Source organism: Coccinella septempunctata, chromosome 4 (assembly GCF_907165205.1).
Source record: "Coccinella septempunctata chromosome 4, icCocSept1.1, whole genome shotgun sequence".
NCBI classification, from domain to species: Eukaryota; Metazoa; Arthropoda; class Insecta; order Coleoptera; family Coccinellidae; genus Coccinella; species Coccinella septempunctata.
In genome coordinates, this window is record NC_058192.1 from 17,643,680 (window position 1) to 17,660,921 (window position 17,242).

At 37.8% G+C, this 17,242-nt stretch overlaps 2 protein-coding genes across 10 annotated transcripts in view; one reads left to right on the forward strand and one right to left on the reverse strand.

Annotated features, from left to right (window-relative positions):
* LOC123312615 (chromodomain-helicase-DNA-binding protein 7) overlaps nucleotides 1-14,322 on the forward strand; it is a 27,829-nt gene extending 13,507 nt beyond the window's left edge. For 3 of the 9 annotated variants that reach the window (XM_044897151.1, XM_044897152.1, XM_044897153.1), the window contains exons 3-11: nucleotides 23-297; nucleotides 484-573; nucleotides 3,267-3,497; nucleotides 4,015-4,288; nucleotides 5,349-5,504; nucleotides 7,261-7,745; nucleotides 7,847-9,076; nucleotides 9,164-9,320; nucleotides 9,378-13,129. In XM_044897151.1, coding sequence (XP_044753086.1) covers nucleotides 23-297; nucleotides 484-573; nucleotides 3,267-3,497; nucleotides 4,015-4,288; nucleotides 5,349-5,504; nucleotides 7,261-7,745; nucleotides 7,847-9,076; nucleotides 9,164-9,320; nucleotides 9,378-11,864 — 5,385 coding nt within the window. In that variant the 3' untranslated portion in view covers nucleotides 11,865-13,129. Of the gene's footprint in view, nucleotides 1-22; nucleotides 298-483; nucleotides 574-3,266; nucleotides 3,498-4,014; nucleotides 4,289-5,348; nucleotides 5,505-7,260; nucleotides 7,746-7,846; nucleotides 9,077-9,163; nucleotides 9,321-9,377; nucleotides 13,130-14,190 lie in introns of those variants that run through there. The other 6 variants (XM_044897159.1, XM_044897157.1, XM_044897154.1 and 3 more) reach the window with 6 other exon arrangements.
* Nucleotides 14,321-17,242, reverse strand: part of LOC123312617 (protein timeless) — a 15,563-nt gene continuing 12,641 nt past the window's right edge. Inside the window, exons 8-14 of the mRNA XM_044897160.1 lie at nucleotides 17,036-17,234; nucleotides 16,694-16,824; nucleotides 16,212-16,639; nucleotides 15,956-16,156; nucleotides 15,377-15,527; nucleotides 15,236-15,301; nucleotides 14,321-14,555 (exon numbers count right to left, since the gene is read on the reverse strand). Coding sequence (XP_044753095.1) covers nucleotides 14,321-14,555; nucleotides 15,236-15,301; nucleotides 15,377-15,527; nucleotides 15,956-16,156; nucleotides 16,212-16,639; nucleotides 16,694-16,824; nucleotides 17,036-17,234 — 1,411 coding nt within the window. The remainder of the gene's footprint in view (nucleotides 14,556-15,235; nucleotides 15,302-15,376; nucleotides 15,528-15,955; nucleotides 16,157-16,211; nucleotides 16,640-16,693; nucleotides 16,825-17,035; nucleotides 17,235-17,242) is intronic.

Sequence of the window (17,242 nt, forward strand, 5' to 3'; positions counted from 1 at the left end):
ACTAATTCCAATTCTTTTTCAGCTTCTCTACTGCTTAAGATTTTATAGAGGAGATGAGAAAATAAGGTCGTTCATTTGGGATTTGATTACTCCTGGAGATGAGTCGAAGGTTTCTAAAAATCACCAAGGGTTGAAGGATCCTGTACCGAGGGGTATAAGAAATAAACATAAAAAGAAGAAAGATAATACTTTAGATGCAGTGGATGATCCAAATCATTGGAGTAAGGACGAGAAATATGATGGAGACCTCTTTTTAGAAAGCAATTACAAAAAGCATCTGGGTCGACATGCTAACAAGTAAGTTTAAAATATTCAGTGAAAAGGGCCAACTCTTATTATTCTCCCTTCGAATGATGAATTACATGCTAATTTAGAGAATACTTTAGGTATTTGATGAAATGATATACTATCTGACATAAGTTCATCTATATTGATTTTGTTTTTGGCGCTTTTACTACCTGCTTACCCGAGTTATTCTTTCAGAGTTTTATTACGAGTTCGAATGCTGTATTATATCAAACATGAAATTGTAGGAGATTTGGTTCAACACATAGCTGACGGAGTACATGCCAGGTAAATTTTTTCATGTTCTTTTTTAGTTTAGTTTTTTACTCCACTGTGAGAAATTATTTGGTAATTTGAAGGTAAGCATTTTTTTTTTCTTAACCTTGGGCAAAAAATGTGGGTGAGACCTTCCTAAAGGAAGGGCATTTCAAATCAAAAGAGCTGAAATATTATTGAAAAAATGCAAACTATGAAATTGATATTTTGCATTCATTACTTTTCGTAACAAAATTGCAATGGTCTGAAGATACATTTTTGTACTCATCCAGTGGTTTTACCTAAGGACATTCTCATTACCCATTTACTCTTACATTTTATGAGAAGAAAAAAGTATATATGCTAATAATGATGCTGGGAGTCAGCTTGCCTTTTTAATATTTTTAACATTTTTGCATGTCCCTGCTTGAGGCCATGCCTAGCTTAGCAAGCCCTGACATATGTAGCTTCATTTTCGGAAATTAAGAATGCCTCAATCGATATATTTGCAAGTTTTTTATTTCAAAATCACAAACAACTTCAAATGCCGAATCCAATGGTTTAATTCCGAAAGCTATGACTGTTCATGGCAATATTTAAAGAAAAGGGACAATAATCAAATAATGAAGAAAAAATCAGATGAGATTCGAGACAGGTGAAAATTTAGGCTTGAACAAATATTCAATCAACTTCTTTAGTGTCTAGTGTGTTAACAAATGAAGGGAAAATTCAGAAGTTTTGTGTAAATTCTGTTTCTGACCTAGTAGGAGTTACAGCTTTGGGAATACAATCAAACCTTGGACAAAATTCTCGATAATGATGGCATAATCATGTTTCCACAGCTTGTTCGCTTACTTCTTAACAACATACATTTTGTTATATTAACACAATTAAAGATAGTCCAGTACTCATCAATATCCAGTTCCTTGAGTTGACACGGTACGGCACTAGTTACCAAATTTTCATTTTGGATCAACATATTGTTCGTTGGTAATCCACAAAGTTATTGCCGTGCATTCAGTAAAAAGTAAAAAATTGGCATTAATGTATTATAACTGCAGTTCAGGTGAAATTTGATTTGTACTTTGAAATTTTCTGTTTGTCAAATTTGCACGTAGTTGCAAGGTTTGATTTTTTATATAATGACTTCCTAGTATTGACAATAATAATTGCATTTGAGAACGGTAAATGTTGAGTTTTACTGCTTGATTTTAATCAGATCCTCTTCTCATAATTGTGTGGTAGTTTTTACGTTTAACGCAGAGGCTTATCAACGTGTCTTCTAGTTTTTGTTGAAGATGGATTGCAGGCTGTTTATACCCAGAGCTTCGAAAGTTGCTATGTTATTGAGGCAAAATTTTGAGCCAACAAATATCCATTCGAAAAATATTTTTTTTTTCTGTTTCACAAATACCATGGTGAACTCAGATAGTTCCTTTGAATTTTTTATATACTTTTTTTTTACACTTCTTTGATCCACTTATTCCACTGTAGCAATTCTGAATGCCAAAATTCACAAATCCTTTATGAATCAGAATACTTGAGACAAGTTACAGGCTTGATGAGAATATGTTGGGTAGGTGAAGACTTTGTACATTGGCTTGAAATTTAGCATCATATCTGTTTTATATATTGATCAATTTTTGGAACTCCTAAAATTTTTGAAGTTACAACAGAGTAAATGAGGTTGAGGATTCCCTTTGTAAATATTTTCTGGTTGAAATAAATGAGCAATTTGATGAGTAGAATTCAACACTTTTTTTTGCCCAAGCTTTTTGACCGTTTGCTTTATGTAGTAAACTGGAAAAATGTCTCGACTAACATTATAACATTAAGCGAATCGGATAATGCAAGATTCAAAGGCACTGAAAAAGCTGATTGACAAACAGAAAAATTTCGAGTATTACAATCGAAAACTCCCGTTTGAGAAACGGGTACTGCTGGAAAAAAAGCGTTATTACAACGCTACCAAGTGAAACTTCTGTATGTGCAATGGTGGAGCATTTCGAACCTCGTACTATTGTTTTTTAAATAAAGTACGCTGCTGGAAAATTATTCCAGGTTCCTTCGTGACGAAAAATATTTTTGTTTTCATATTTTAAATGAATCGGGAAGAATTTTTCATTTCGAATGATTCGGTATATTAAATTATTCTACCTTCAAAAACCCAGTGAGGATACAAATGAATAATCATGATCAGTTATCTAAACAAACAAAAAATTCACAGTATTGATCGGATTAGTGTAATCTTTATCAACAGTTTACATTATGAATGAGAATAACTCGTTTCAGGAAATCAGTAGTATATTTTCGTTATTGAATTTCTTGGGCAACGAATACTTTATGATTTCGATAAAAAAAAATCTGTCCACATACGCTACGATGGTAATATTACGAATTTCGAAGATTTGAATGTTCTATTTCAACGGTCCATGAAAAGTTTGTGTACCGTACTGTAGTGAAAAATCTTAATTTCTAAGCTTTTTCGAACTGACTAGAAAGTCATGATCATGATCTTGAAGTTTTTACTGATGCTTGGATTGTTCGGTGTGAAATAAACATGGACTTAAATGTATATATTTCGATGCCTATCCTTGTTTATGAAGTCTAAAAGATTCCCCTCGTTGCACCTTAGGAAGTTTCATTTCGGAACAACGAATCCGGTTAACTCGATCGGTTGAGTCGAATCTTCGCAAAATTTACAATTGGCGTAACGTAATTCACAGTGCCTTGCCGATAAACCCTCCCGTAACGGAGCAATTACCTACTGAGTGGTGGGACAGTGAGTGTGACAAGTCTCTGCTCGTTGGCACGCTGAAGCACGGCTATGAGAACTACACTGCGATGCGCGCCGACCCTAACCTTTGTTTCCTGTCCCGCTGTGGCCCTCCCTCCGATCGAGATCTTCAGATGCTGGCAGCCTCGAATTTGCAACCGTCAACGCCCTCTACGGCAAAGTGAGTAGACCTTATACAAATTGGAGCTACAAGAGGGTCCCTCCTGCAGGATCTGATTTTGTTATTGTTCTTCAATTTACTAACTTTTACCATCCCAGTAACTCGACGTTTCTAGTGACCATCATAGTTGGTACACTCAACACTTGCCACAATTGAGAAAGGCTATAAGGGTCTTATTTAGTATTTCACTGAATTCCAACATCTTTTCTGCTAAGAAATTAGGAAGAATAGAAGGACCAACGATGTAAAATACAATTCGTGATAGAACTATGATGGTCATTGGAAACGATAAGTTTAAAATTTAGATATAATTTTATTTCCATTTTGCAACTACTTGCTTTCATTTAAGCTTCACTACTTTTAATTATCAGTGCATGAACATACATAATTGTTATTGTAATTGCCGAAAAAGGTAAGATAGAGAATTAGAATAACTGTTAGAATTTTAGAGTCTTTAGGTATTTCCCCTAAGTCCTAATTTATGTTTTCACATTCTCACCTTGATTATTTTCTCTAGCAACGAGGAAGAAGCGGAAGAGGATGACGGTAATGACGAGAATAAATCTAAAACGAAAGAAAGTGCCGATTCGGAAATTCCTGAACCGTCCCCGGGGCCTTCTGGGTCTTCCGAGACCCACAACCCTGACGAAGAGACGAGGACAGAGGAAACATTGGACGATAAGCAATGGCCTACTATAACTGATCTCAACACCAGGTTGAGACGAGTAATTACCTCTTACCAGAGAAGTTATCGTAAGGAAGAACAAAAGCTGGCTAATAGCAAATTGAAGGTAAAAATTGTTGAAATTTAATTTTTTTTTCGAGCGTTTGGCAATAAGTTCTGCACATATTTGATAGATTCTAGATTCACACGGCAATAATTCCTCATGAAATTCTGCCTTTGTCAAGAGTGAGCCATCAATTTTATGATGATTTATTATCTAAAAACTGATCTATTCTCAAACCCTGTGTTATTCAATCCCAACGACTAAAATTTGGCTTGAATGACCAAGAAAAGGAAATCAATTTTTTCGGTACCTTATATGGAAGTTTCGGTCGGACACTATTGAAAACTCGTCTAAATACGTCATCATAGAGGTTGACCATTTTATATTTCACTAATGTGCAACTCATTTTAATTGAGAGAAGTTGAAGAAATAATTTAGAATTTTTTGGATGTTATTTGTTAATGTATCACAAGGAAACTATAGTTTCATGAAGCTTGATGTATTAACTTTAAAGGAGTAGGTCCTTTAGATAAACTTTGATCGCAAACGTCTCAAGATTTAAAATCAAGTGGTGCTTATTTCAAAATTTCGAGAAGATTATTGAATGATTGATAGCTTGAAATTTCTCAGACATCTTACTGTGCACCCTAGATAAATAGGATAATATTGCCAGCCGCTCGTGCCTCATTTTTATGATTTTTTCTTTCATCAGTTCAAATTTTCGTGGTATCTTGTAAATTTCAGTTTTAGATTTCATTTGGTGTGCTTCAAGAACATGTTTTAATGCTTGAATAATTGTTCTTATTGTTCGGTTAGTTGTTTCATTTCATCATCATTATTTTCGAAATACGTTATTAATTTAACGGATTCAATTTTTTTTATTCAAAAACTACTTGAGAACTGAGGCTTGACCTCTAGCAAAATTAGCGACGTTCACAGTCATAATTCTCATTTCTTTTTTCGTAACAAAGTTTGAATTTTGTTGTCATCAACTACCATAATTTTTCAATTCGATTCCACCATCATCTTTGCATCATGGCTGTGTTATCTCCTTCATTACGTACTTTTGCGAGAGATATGCACACGCATGTTGCGTGCTTTCTGTCTACCTGTTAGTATGTAGTTATTGCACTGTGTCCAGAACGCCATAGAACCGCCCTCCATGTCTTCACCGTTGGCCGCATTAGCCCAGGTGTCGCAGCAGTTCGATGGGAGAGACTCTGTACCAGGCCTTGGATTGCCAGGATGGGACTTGCAGCAGTTAGCTCTGTATCTACTTGTAAGTATCTTTGATATGTTTCCTTCCGGTTTGCGTCTTTGTCGATGTTAGTTTTGTCATGTGGTTGTCATCGTATACACGCTAGACAAACTAATGTAGTTTTAGGTTGAAGGGTTTTGTAGTTTGGTAAGGGGTAAGGGTTTTATAGAACTGTTTGACTTTTTATATTAGTGAACTAACGGAAAATTTTGTGGATTAATGTAGTCCTCAATTAGATTTTTGGTTAACCACATTCAAATTACTACTGAACCGTAAATTAACAGTTACGATATGAGTACTTCAAGATTGTTGTGAAGAATAAAGTATACAGCTGGATAAAACAACATGCAGCAAATATCAATCTCTTATCTTCAAGTTTGACCACTTTAAAAAGATCGATTCACTCGATTAAGTTGTTCGCAGAAAATTTCTGCGTCCACAGTTTGTTCAGATTTCTGAACGGTCCCGCGAATACACCAGAAAACATACGAAGGCTCATGTTAGGGATATAAAACTGGGTTAGCTGTGTGTTTCGTTGATGACCAATTTTTCACCTCCAGTGATCAAGCGATCAAAAAAATACTTTTGTACCTTATTTCTATCATTTTCGATCTGATGCAGAACGCTCTGCGCATGATTGGACGATGATGCTTAAAAAACGAACTCTCGATTAATTGGTGAAACAAAGATCGTTCTTTGTACTCAGAGGAGGTTGCCTTGCAATATCAAGTTTCTAGTTTGTTTGGGATTGGGCTGACTGTATCCGAGCAAGTCCGATATCTTGGTATGATATTGAACCGCAAACTAGTGTGGAATTAAGACCTTATTGAATAAGGCTTACCTGATCTCTTGGTCTTCTCAGAGATTGCTTGGGAAGAGTGACAACGGCGTGATAGTGGTCTGTTCAAGAGACACATATATCATAACTACTGTGTAAGATGACTAGATAAAAAAAAATTCGAGAATGGAGTACGCGAAGTGGTTTCAAGCATTCAAGACTCCTCATTGAGAGACTGCCCTCTGAGGTCAAAAAACTCCTGGATCGTGAGAGGAAACAGACGAGACTGCTGCAATGACTGGCCACCTGTTTAATAAACATTTAAAGAAAATGTTTCTCACTGCTGCAGGAACACTGATGTAACTGTTGAATATATTTTGCTCACCTGTAGTGATCTTACAGAGTTTAACACACCTAGCAAACGCCCACTATTCTTATGGTGCGAGGGACTCCTCTCTTTCCAAAGGCATTTTACTCTGCGTATCACAGCTATAAGTTTCATTCGGTAGAATAACGCTATTTTTCGGTCCTGATGTTATACTGCCACTTAACTGTTTTAACTTTTACACAACTTGTACTAAAAGAACCTGATTTTTCTCATCTCTAGTTGAATCTTTATTTTATAAATTATTACAGTTAGGAGGCAGAGACAAACGATTGTTTATTTGTGTATGAAAATTTTAAATTAATTTTTCACAACAAGTTGGTAGTTTAAATAATTGAGTAATCAGTACACTTAACTTGAAATATTTGCACTTCAAGGGCAGTAGAGTTTGGAACTACGTTTTAACACATGTTTGTTCATTCATCCTATCCTGAATTCCTTATCCTCCAAGATGTCTCCCCAAATTAGAAGTCGATGATAAGGTAAGCCCTAATGATCTGTATGTTGACTGTATCATCTTCTTAATCATCACCTAACCTAGCCATCACTTTGAGTTTCAAACACACAACTAACCAAAACTAGTAAATCTAGAAGTGTGATACTAAATGTTTCAGAAGATGGAACGTCAAGGCAAGCAAGTTATTGAGCAAGCGATGAGGGAGAAGGAGAAGTTGACCTTAAACAAGAGGTGGACAAAGAGGGAAGAGGCCGACTTCTTCAGGGTTGCGTCATCTTATGGCGTGATATATTACCGAAAGAGGAAGGCTTATGATTGGTCAAAGTTCAAGCAGCTTTCGAAACTGGAAAAGAAGACTGATGAGGAATTGACTGAGTATTATAAGCATTTTGTCATGATGTGCAAAAAGCAGACTGGTATATTGAATGAAGAGGGTACTTATGATACAACTATAGAACATATAGGGGAGGAAAAGGCCAGAAGGACTTTGGAGAGATTGGAACTATTGTCGCGAATAAGGGAGGAGATTATAACCCATCCGAAACTGGATGAGCGTTTGAAGGTCTGTGTGACTTCAGCAGATATGCCCGAATGGTGGATCTCTGGAAAACATGACAAAGAGTTACTTATTGGTGTTGCCAAGTAAGTAAAGATTTTTTTCATTGAATATGACAAATATTTTCTTCAATTGAAACGTGAAAAACTGTCCGATTCGTTTTATTAAATTTTTTCATTAATTTCAGACATGGCTTGGGCAGAACAGATTATTACCTTTTGGATGATCCCGATTTATCATTCCACGAAATATTAAGGAAGAAGGTAACGTCCCATGAAATGAAGGATTCCAAAGACGCTATCAAATTGGGAAGTCGCGAAGATATCCTGAAACTAAACAAGGATGAATTATTAGTCAAACTGGAAAAAGGCGAAGGAATATTGAAGATTGAAAAAGTAGTCAAAAAAGAAAACGCTGACGAAAAAGATAAGAAAGAACAAGAACCCAGCAACATTGAACTGTCAGTCGTGAAATCCGAAGATGATGAGAACTCTTCCAAAGATAAGGAAATAAGTGAAACAATAGAAGGCGAAGATGATGGAAAAATCAAAGAAGAGAAAAAGGACGAGAGTGAACAAAGCGAAGAAATTAAAGAAGGCGAGAAGGAGAAAGAATCCGATGAGCCGGAAGATATGACGAAAAAGTTGCAATCGCCTGATAGTAAACCAGCTGAGACGGTCAAGAAGACCCCTATGGAGGAAGAAAATGACCTATGTTCAAAACAAGCGGCCGAATTGAAAGCTATGTTTCCAGATTTGGAAGTTATTCAACCACTTTCCAGGCTCTCCCAAATCGATACTTTCGTTCTGAGAGATAAACAAGCATCCGGAGCTTTAGATTTCAGTGAAACTACGGTGGCCCAGCTGTTCACCAACGCTGTGAAGTGGCCTAAGGAATACGCCATACAAGTCAGGCTTCAGCACATAATATACGCTGTAGAAACCAAAGAATGGCCGGCGACCAAGAGCTTTTCAGCTTATGCAACAGGCATTGGCAACGAATTTGATATACCGATTCACGAGCTTCCTAATGAACCCCCCAAAAGGGAGACTTCTACGCCAATGTCTGTGGATTCGGACATTAATCCTAAAAAGAGAAAACGTCACATTGCTATCGATGTCGAGACTGAAAGGGCGAAGTTGCACGCTCTGCTCAACAGCACCAGTCATTTGAGCAACCCCATGATGAAGCATTCAATGGGATGGGATAATGACGATTCTGAAGACTCGAGGAGATCCACACCCGTCCAAAGCACCTTGCAGCCTCCTCCCGCACATCAGGGAACATCGAGGATGATGAGTAACATGAACATGCCTTACGATTTGAAGTACCACGCACCTGTAGCCAAGACAATTGGTCAGACTACGGTGATTCCTGGCACCAGCAGTACATTAACTCCTATCGATTTGAGTTCTAGGTGAGTTGCAATCTATGTGTATTCAAGCTTCTCGAACTGTTGGTCAGTTATGAAGAAAATAATTTACTTTTGTTTTATGTATTTCAGTATTCCCAAATCTGATAGATCATCAATGAGTGATATGACAGAAGTTCAAGATTTTTCCATGCCTTCCAAGAAGATGTCCAGTAGTAACTCGTCTTCTAAAATGGGCGGTAATAAGCTCGATGACACATTATCTAAGTTGATGAAGAGGAAAAATTGCGTAAGTTGAGTCAAAATTTGGTTCGATTTTTTTTTCACTGAATTACTTATTTTGCAGCCTGAACCTGAGCAGTTGGTAGGAAAGGAAAAGAAACGGAAGAAACTTGATGAAATTGTATTGGGACTATCCGCAGCCAAGGAACAATCAATGTTCCCGGAACCTACCAAGAAACCAACTATTCCTCCTAGTGTTACTCTGACGCCAACATCGGCACCAGTCAGCAGTTCTCATAATCCATCACAAAAACCCTTCACCATTACAGTTACATCAGTTCCATCTTCGTCCGCTTCTCGCAACGTATCTATGCCAAACATGATGCCAACCATGCCAGGATCTAGCAAGGACAGTTTCTCATCTTTCCTTGCTCAAGCGGAACAACAAAACCTTCTTCTAAAGAAGCAGCAACAACAACGCAAGAGCTACGAGGCGATGATTGCTGATATCAGCAAAGTTTCCGATTATAGCGCAAAAGTAAATTCCTTTTCGCACGAGGCCAAGGTCAACAAATGGCTAGCTGAACAGAATGCCGCTCTTGCCGAACAACCGTTAGGTGCGGATTACCTATCTCCTAGAAGAAGGAGACCCAGGATTGATCCTTCCCTCTTGGACTGGAAGAAACTCACCGGAGACGAGAACGTATCAGTTATTCATAGGGTCAGCGGAAAGAAATTGACCGGACCAAAAGCGCCGACGTTGAAGAGGTTAGGACAGTGGTTGTTGGAGAATCCAATGTACGATATCGATCCTAAGTGGGCGGAATTGGTGAAAGAACGAGGCAATCTCAGCCACGACCTCCAAAAGCGCGTTCAAGGCGGATCTTCATCTTCAGGCTCATCTAAAAAGAGTAACATTCCAGGTAGGCCGCCCCTGATGGCCAGTCCCACAGGCTCTAACTCCAGCGTTGGTTCTGCCGGAATCAATACTTCTCTACCATCGAATTTATCATTCCCCTCTTTAACAGGAGCTGGACTCGGAGGCATAAATTCCAATCTTCTTTCAGGTTTATCCGGATTAGGACAGTTCGATCCTAAAAATAGTCCATTGCTGATGCCATTCGCAGGTTTACCGAACATGGGAGCGTTAGGGTCGATGGGCGGTTTAGGAAATCTCAATAATATGAATCTCTTTGCTAATCTGGCGGGATTAGGTTTGCCTGGTTTGGGCATGGACCCAACAGCTTTGGCAGCCGCTGCTGCTGCAGCTGGAGTCGGAGGCGATCCCCAGAAATCCGGAGGCAAGGGCAGTGGTAGCAGTAAACAGTCGAAGCCTCAGGAAGCTCACAGCTCAAGCAAATCTTCAAATCCATCATCGAGCAACTCGATACCGACATCAAACCCATTTCCATTCTTTTTCCCTAATCCTAGTCTACTATACACTCCACTAGGATTAGGAGGGTTGAATCCGTTCACTTTGCAACCAGGTATGTCTGCAGCTTATGATACTCTAGCTCAACAGTGTGGATTACTCAACGGTGGTAATCTTAATCCCGCTGCGTCGCCGAACTCAAGCTCGAAATCGAGCAAATCCAGCGTGGGCTCGAGAGCCTCAGCCTCTTCAACGATGACCACTTCCTCCTCCTCTAAACCTAGAACATCTAGTCGTGATGCTCATCTTCAACAACTACTCTTGCCGCCCGATACCCAAATATTGGAAAGCATCACGAAGGCAGCAAGTTCTTTAGATGCTTCCTTGAAACAAATGAAAAACGACAAGAAGGAGGAGAAACGTAGAGCTCTCGAGAGTTTGAGGGGAATGCTACCGACAGATTTCACGACGCCAGACAAGCTGAAGGAAAAGAAAGATCTACCAGGGTTGTCTGATTTTACCAAATTGCTAGAAGCACAAGTTAGTCAAACGGCTAAAAAGACTCAAGAACAACAAATGAAAGAAGCTATCGAGCAACTTAGTAAAAACAACGCCGAACTCATGATTTCTAAAACTTATGTGCCGGACGAAAGAATGACGCCATCATCAGCAAAGAGAAGTCGAGAATCTATGGAACCTAGTCCCGACGATAACCCAGCCAAAAAGTTGAAGGAATTTACTGAGAAAATTTCGGCAGTAGAAACTTCCAAAGCTACTGGTGGTGAACAGGAAGGAGTGGACATAGAAGCATTGCTGCCACCCTCGACTGTGGTCAAAAGATCGGGCGAAGATGCTGAACCTCCGAAAGCAGAAGCTCAGGTTGAAACCGTTCAGCCGCCAGAACAGCAAGAACCATCAGTTGTGGAGGAAAAGAAAGAAACGGAGGAGAAAAAGTTCGAAGACTCGGTAGGCGATGAACCTCAACAACCAGTCAACGAACCTGAAAGGGAAACCTCGCCGCCAAAGAAAAGTACAAAGCGAACTCGCGGTAAGCGTAAATCGGGAGACCTACCTCCCATCGATCCAGAATCGGTGCGTGAGAAAAAGAATCTACGTTCAAGTGCTAGTCGATCAGCGGCCGCAGCTGCAGCACGCGCAGCAGCCGCAGAACATGCCGCAGCCAAGTTAGAAGCTGAAAAACTGCGTGAAAGCGAAAGTGGTAACGCTGATGTGTCGTAAAGTCTATTCGTGTGAATAAGGTGGAAAAGCTATCGGTAACTTTTGGTGTTTCTATATCTCTTGTTTTAGTGGGAAATTTGTTTTCAGGACTTTTTCGAAGACAAAAATATTTCCTTTTGGTTCATATAGTCGAAACAAAACTTTTGAGTTCTGAACGTAACCCAAAAAGTTATCGAAGGAACGAAACATGGACGATCTGGGTATCGCAAGTGTTGGTGGTGTGCGAAGTGAACTGTGATACATGAAGCTAAATGAAATTAGGAAGAACGCTTTTCAGTGCTTTAAACTTCTACTTAAACAGACTGTTAGGCCGTTTTGAGAAAATGGTATGCTGTAGTCGAGGTTTCTAAACAGACAACTGGAAAATGAAAAATACGCTTGATAAATTTTACTATGTATTCCCACTTTATTAACAATGAACTACTTAGGGTTACTTATTGAAATAAGCTTGAATAATTGGAAATTGTTGTCTCATTATTGGATGGAATGCGTGAAAGGACTGGAGATGTGTAGGGCGTCTTCAAATTGGTTCTTCATTTGGAATATTTGCATATTTAAATCGATAAAAATAATTGAATTGACTGAATTGTCAGTGTGGAGTCCAAGCATATAGCTCTTCAGATATTCATCAATATAGTTTTTCTAATATATTCTCATTATTGTATAAATGAAAGTTCTTCAAATTTTACTATATAAGGTCAAAATGAAGAATTCAAACAGTCCTTCAGCATTCCGTTTGAAAGAGGACGAAGTAATAAGTATATTCGAAGACTCGAATGATATGGAATAGGACATGCATCTGATAGTTGTAGCCCACAATGATAATGTTGGTTACTTGTTTCTGTATATTTTTTGCTTTCTTTGTGTAAACATACTGGGTGGGCGAAGACATATTAGGGAATGTCCTGTTGCAAAAGATTGATATTTTTTCCACTCAGTTATTTTATACAATTTGTATATAATATACTTAAAGTATTATGACTTATAATTTTCCGACAGTGTGCAAAATCTGTAAATAAAACTTAGTGTTTTTATTTCAATTTTTTATTTAATCGTGTACGTTGATTAGAGGTTTAAGAAGTCTGATGAATATTTATTATTACTTTTTACCTTGATCTTGAAATCTGGTATTTATTTGAATCCGCATTTCCGTGATTTAGATCTGCTGTTGTCATACTTACGACGTATACACGTATCATAGCATGGTAGCTCTCTCATTTATTGTTATAATGTTCATAATAGATAATTAAATGATATAAATCCAACTTGCGCCTATTTTTCAACCTTATCTGATTATTTATATTAGGTCTGCACCAATTCTATTCATCGATGAGTAACTCTAGTCGAATATTTGGCTAGAAATAGGCAACTCGGTTATTTTTACTATGTTCTCTATAAATTTTCTTGCGCCAACACGCTAACTGAAGCGTACCTCTCTGCGCCAACTCTTGAAGATGTAGTATAGGGGGCTCAAGAAGTATTGTGGTTTTGCCACGCGCTACATCACACTAGCGCGCATTGGCGTAGCTATCATGAAATTAGGCTTGACCTGGCCACCCTTCAAGTCTACTCTGAACTGAATTGCTTCTCCCTTCTATATCAAATCCATAAACATATCCCTGCGAATTCTCTACCTGACCCAGATCGTCTTAACGATCACTGCAAAACTACCAAAACAAAATTGAATGCGCCAATTTCTATCTTGAATTCGATACTTGTAGGAATTGGCCGTCGACACAAGTTTCGATAGGCGGCGATTTTGGGCTAGGACTAGATCATTACCAAAAAGTGGTATGTGCATTCAGCGCAGTGAATGCAATATATTCAAACACTGAAGTATAAGCTGGACAATGTCACATATGATCAGCGAAAGGGTAGACCACCTTATATAGGCTTATATTCAATATAATTGCAGTGTAAATTCATTATCAACAAATGAATATATTTTGAACATCAATGGTTTTTATTCTTTAAAAAACTATACATCAAAAGTAGAAACATAACAATCTAAAGTTTCTTTTGAACATTCAACAAAAATATAGGAACTGAACATCGATTGTGAACAAAGCTACAAGTTAACATCGAAATTGCATTCAAAAAATGTACAGATGTTCCAAATTCGCTCAATAAACTTAATTTCTTCGTGCTTTCATAGAAATCTTGTATACAATTGTGTAAAGAACAGCCTTTATCAAAAGATGGGAACTGATAAAAACTCAGTATCCACAATTGAGACACCTGTACATTGGTTTAATGGCTCTTCAGAAATTTGATCCTACAATTCCGAAGCTGATTTTCATCTGACTCTTTCTTTTTGGATCCGCAGATTTTTAACAAGCCAGTACCTGGTGTAGCATGACGGTTGTGGCGATGTCGAACGTTGGCAGAAATAAGGAAGAGTTCCGACCCCGAAATCCTTTTTCATACGTTCCTGAGTGTAAGTTCTTCCTCATCTTTTAGTCAAACTTCTGCTCAACAGACAAGACTGTTGCGTTGTCTTCGTCGCTAACGCACATTCCACCGGTAATACCAGAAGAGGCTGTCTCGCAAATACTGCTACGATCTAGTTCTTGGCTTGAAACTGGACAGTCGATAATGGAAAGCAGTCTCGTATTGAGGGTTTCCATCTGAGGTAAAGGTAAGTTACATAATTGATCTTGCTCGGGGATAACGATCTTCAGTTCGTTGATTCTGAATAAATGAAAGCGAAACATTAGTTCTAGTTTTGAACATTTATATGCTTTAAAGAATGGGAATTTTTTTTACTCATATACGTATCTTAGGTTTCATAAAACTTTAATCAAGAAATTCACAGTTATAAAAATATGAGAGTTGATAATCCGTTTTTGACATTGCTATTTTTAAGTATTCAACCCTGGAAAATGAGTGGGAGACTTATTGGTGAATATATCGAAGTACTAGTGTCCTCGTACATCTCAAAAAAATGTACCAATCGTCAACACAGCAAGGACTCTATAATATTATAGATAGTGGTTGACGGTAAACCATGTGAATAATAGCCAAAATATGCTCTCTCAGAGTGGTTATTCTCCATACAAAATACAGAGCATATTTGAAGAATTGAGTGTTGATGGAGGGACAAATAAAGAATCAAAAATAAATTTTTCAACTAAAAGGCGCAACAAAAACTAAATTAATTGCACATTTCATCTAAAATGTTTCTCCATGATTAGCAATACACAGTTCTCCAGTGGTCAAAGCATCAGACGGTTGATAAAAATAGTATGAAAGCCTGCATGATTTCATGATTCGTTCATATCGATCGTCGATAATAGTATATTAGTCAACGAGCATATTAGGATGACTATTTTTTTATAGTTTATCCATATCTTATCATATGATTCATTTACCTGCTAATGCTATTTGCGAATCCAGAATCTTGGCAAAATGTGGGAAGCAATCCTGTTGAATTTGGACTGAAATAAAAGTGAGATCTATATAATATACCTATATGTACAAGGAGACTTGAGTTCAGAATTAGTTTGACTTACACGGGTGTATATCGGAATAGATAAGGTGTTTCCTTTGAGTCGTAAAAAAATTTGGCGTGGTCCTTGGTATCATTTTCCTCCAACTTACTGGGACGTGCTCCTTCATCTTTGTTGTCTTCTTCGAGCAACGCAACGTCAAATTTGATTTTCTCTGAAATTGAAGTTGAGCTTTATTCGCCAAGAACAACACAAAAGGTCTCTCTAGTCTGGCTTCAATCAAAGGAAATCAAAGGCAACGAAGAAGTAATCTTCATCTTGTATCAACTTATATGCTGTGTCTTTTATGTAATATAAGTACCCTGTACATAAGGGGACCTTATATGTGAATTGTGGAACTAAAGAAGTTATAGAAAAATTTTCAACTAAAATTTGTTCTGGATAAATCACTCCTAAATTATGACTTACAATACTCATTTGTATTCAGGGCATCAATAAAATTTTCCTTTTGTTTTTAATTCAATAATATCCTACTTTCATTCGAAATTTGAGTATAACCCAATAGTCCATGCACTATGGTATTACAACACCTACCAAAGTGATGAAAATCGCATAAAGCGTAGGATGCAGTTCGAATCTTACCTCTACTTATAGGACCCAACAACTGAGCTTTTCCATATATCACTCCTGCCGTCCAAAAGTTTGGTATCCTCACAAACAACTTCCCTGTATGAGCCGGTAAATAAAGTCCCAGTTTATGCATCAACACGACGAAAGGTGGAAATCTTAATGCCACACTTTGTTCCGTTGTCCAGCTTATGAAAGGCAAAGGAAGGTTCAACACTGAAATGTAAAGTATTTATAGAATTGTTAACGGCCTCAATATTCGATTCCTTACAAGAATTGTAGTATACTGTAGGTTCTACAGGTGGACTCCCCTTTCCAAATTTTTCAGGATTTTCTAGTAAGAGTTTGGCGTAGCAAAGTTCTAAGAGGACTTCTTGTAACCACAACAAATACTTTTCTCTGCCCTCTTTGATTAGATAACTTCTTAAAGCTTCCACTTCTTTATCCACTAATTCACCTGCGTTGTTCTGCTCATTTTTTATTTCATTTTCGGGTTTGACCTTCTCAGGCTGTTCGTTCTTAGTAAAATCCTTGTATTGCTCTTCACTGATGACGTTCTGTAAGAGCAAGTCCTTGATTATCGAAAGTTGCGTCCAATGATTCATGTCGTTCTCGCTGTTCTTCTCAGATATCTCATCGATTGCTTCCAGTTTTTTTTTGGTTCGATGTTTATTTTTCCCTTTCCCGATACACCTGAAACTGTGAACCACTTTAGCATAGGTACGAAGTTTTAACGGTGTTTGATTGACTTACTCAGATTTCTCTGAGCTTTCAGAAGAATCGGTATCTGAAGTACTTTCTAAGTTTGCACCAGAAAGGCAGTGACTCTTTCTTGGCGTGTTTATGAATTTGTGAATAACGTATTCGATTAGATCTGCCCAGTCCTACAAAATTATTACGGTATTACGGCATAACAGTTTTTTTATACAAGGGCTCTATATAGATTGGTTGATAAGCTTTTATCAGAACCAACGACAAAGAAAACTGGTCATAACAAGACAAACCAGTTTTATGTTTTTTGCAAAGTCATCGTAAAGCCCTAGTATGCCATCGCATCTAACAAGAGTTGCAACCGTCAAAAACGTTAGTACTCACTTCACAAAGATCGAAATCGGTCTCCCAAATTTGCGAAAACGTCTTGAGTATGTTCGGCTGAAATAAGATAGAAACATTGCCTAGATCTCCGCCTACGTGATGCATCATTGTGAAGATGCAGTTGTTGATGAATTCTCCGTTTTCTTTGAAATTCTCCAAAAGAATTCCGTACTGGCACATTATTTCCACAGCTGCAAATCTGAAAAT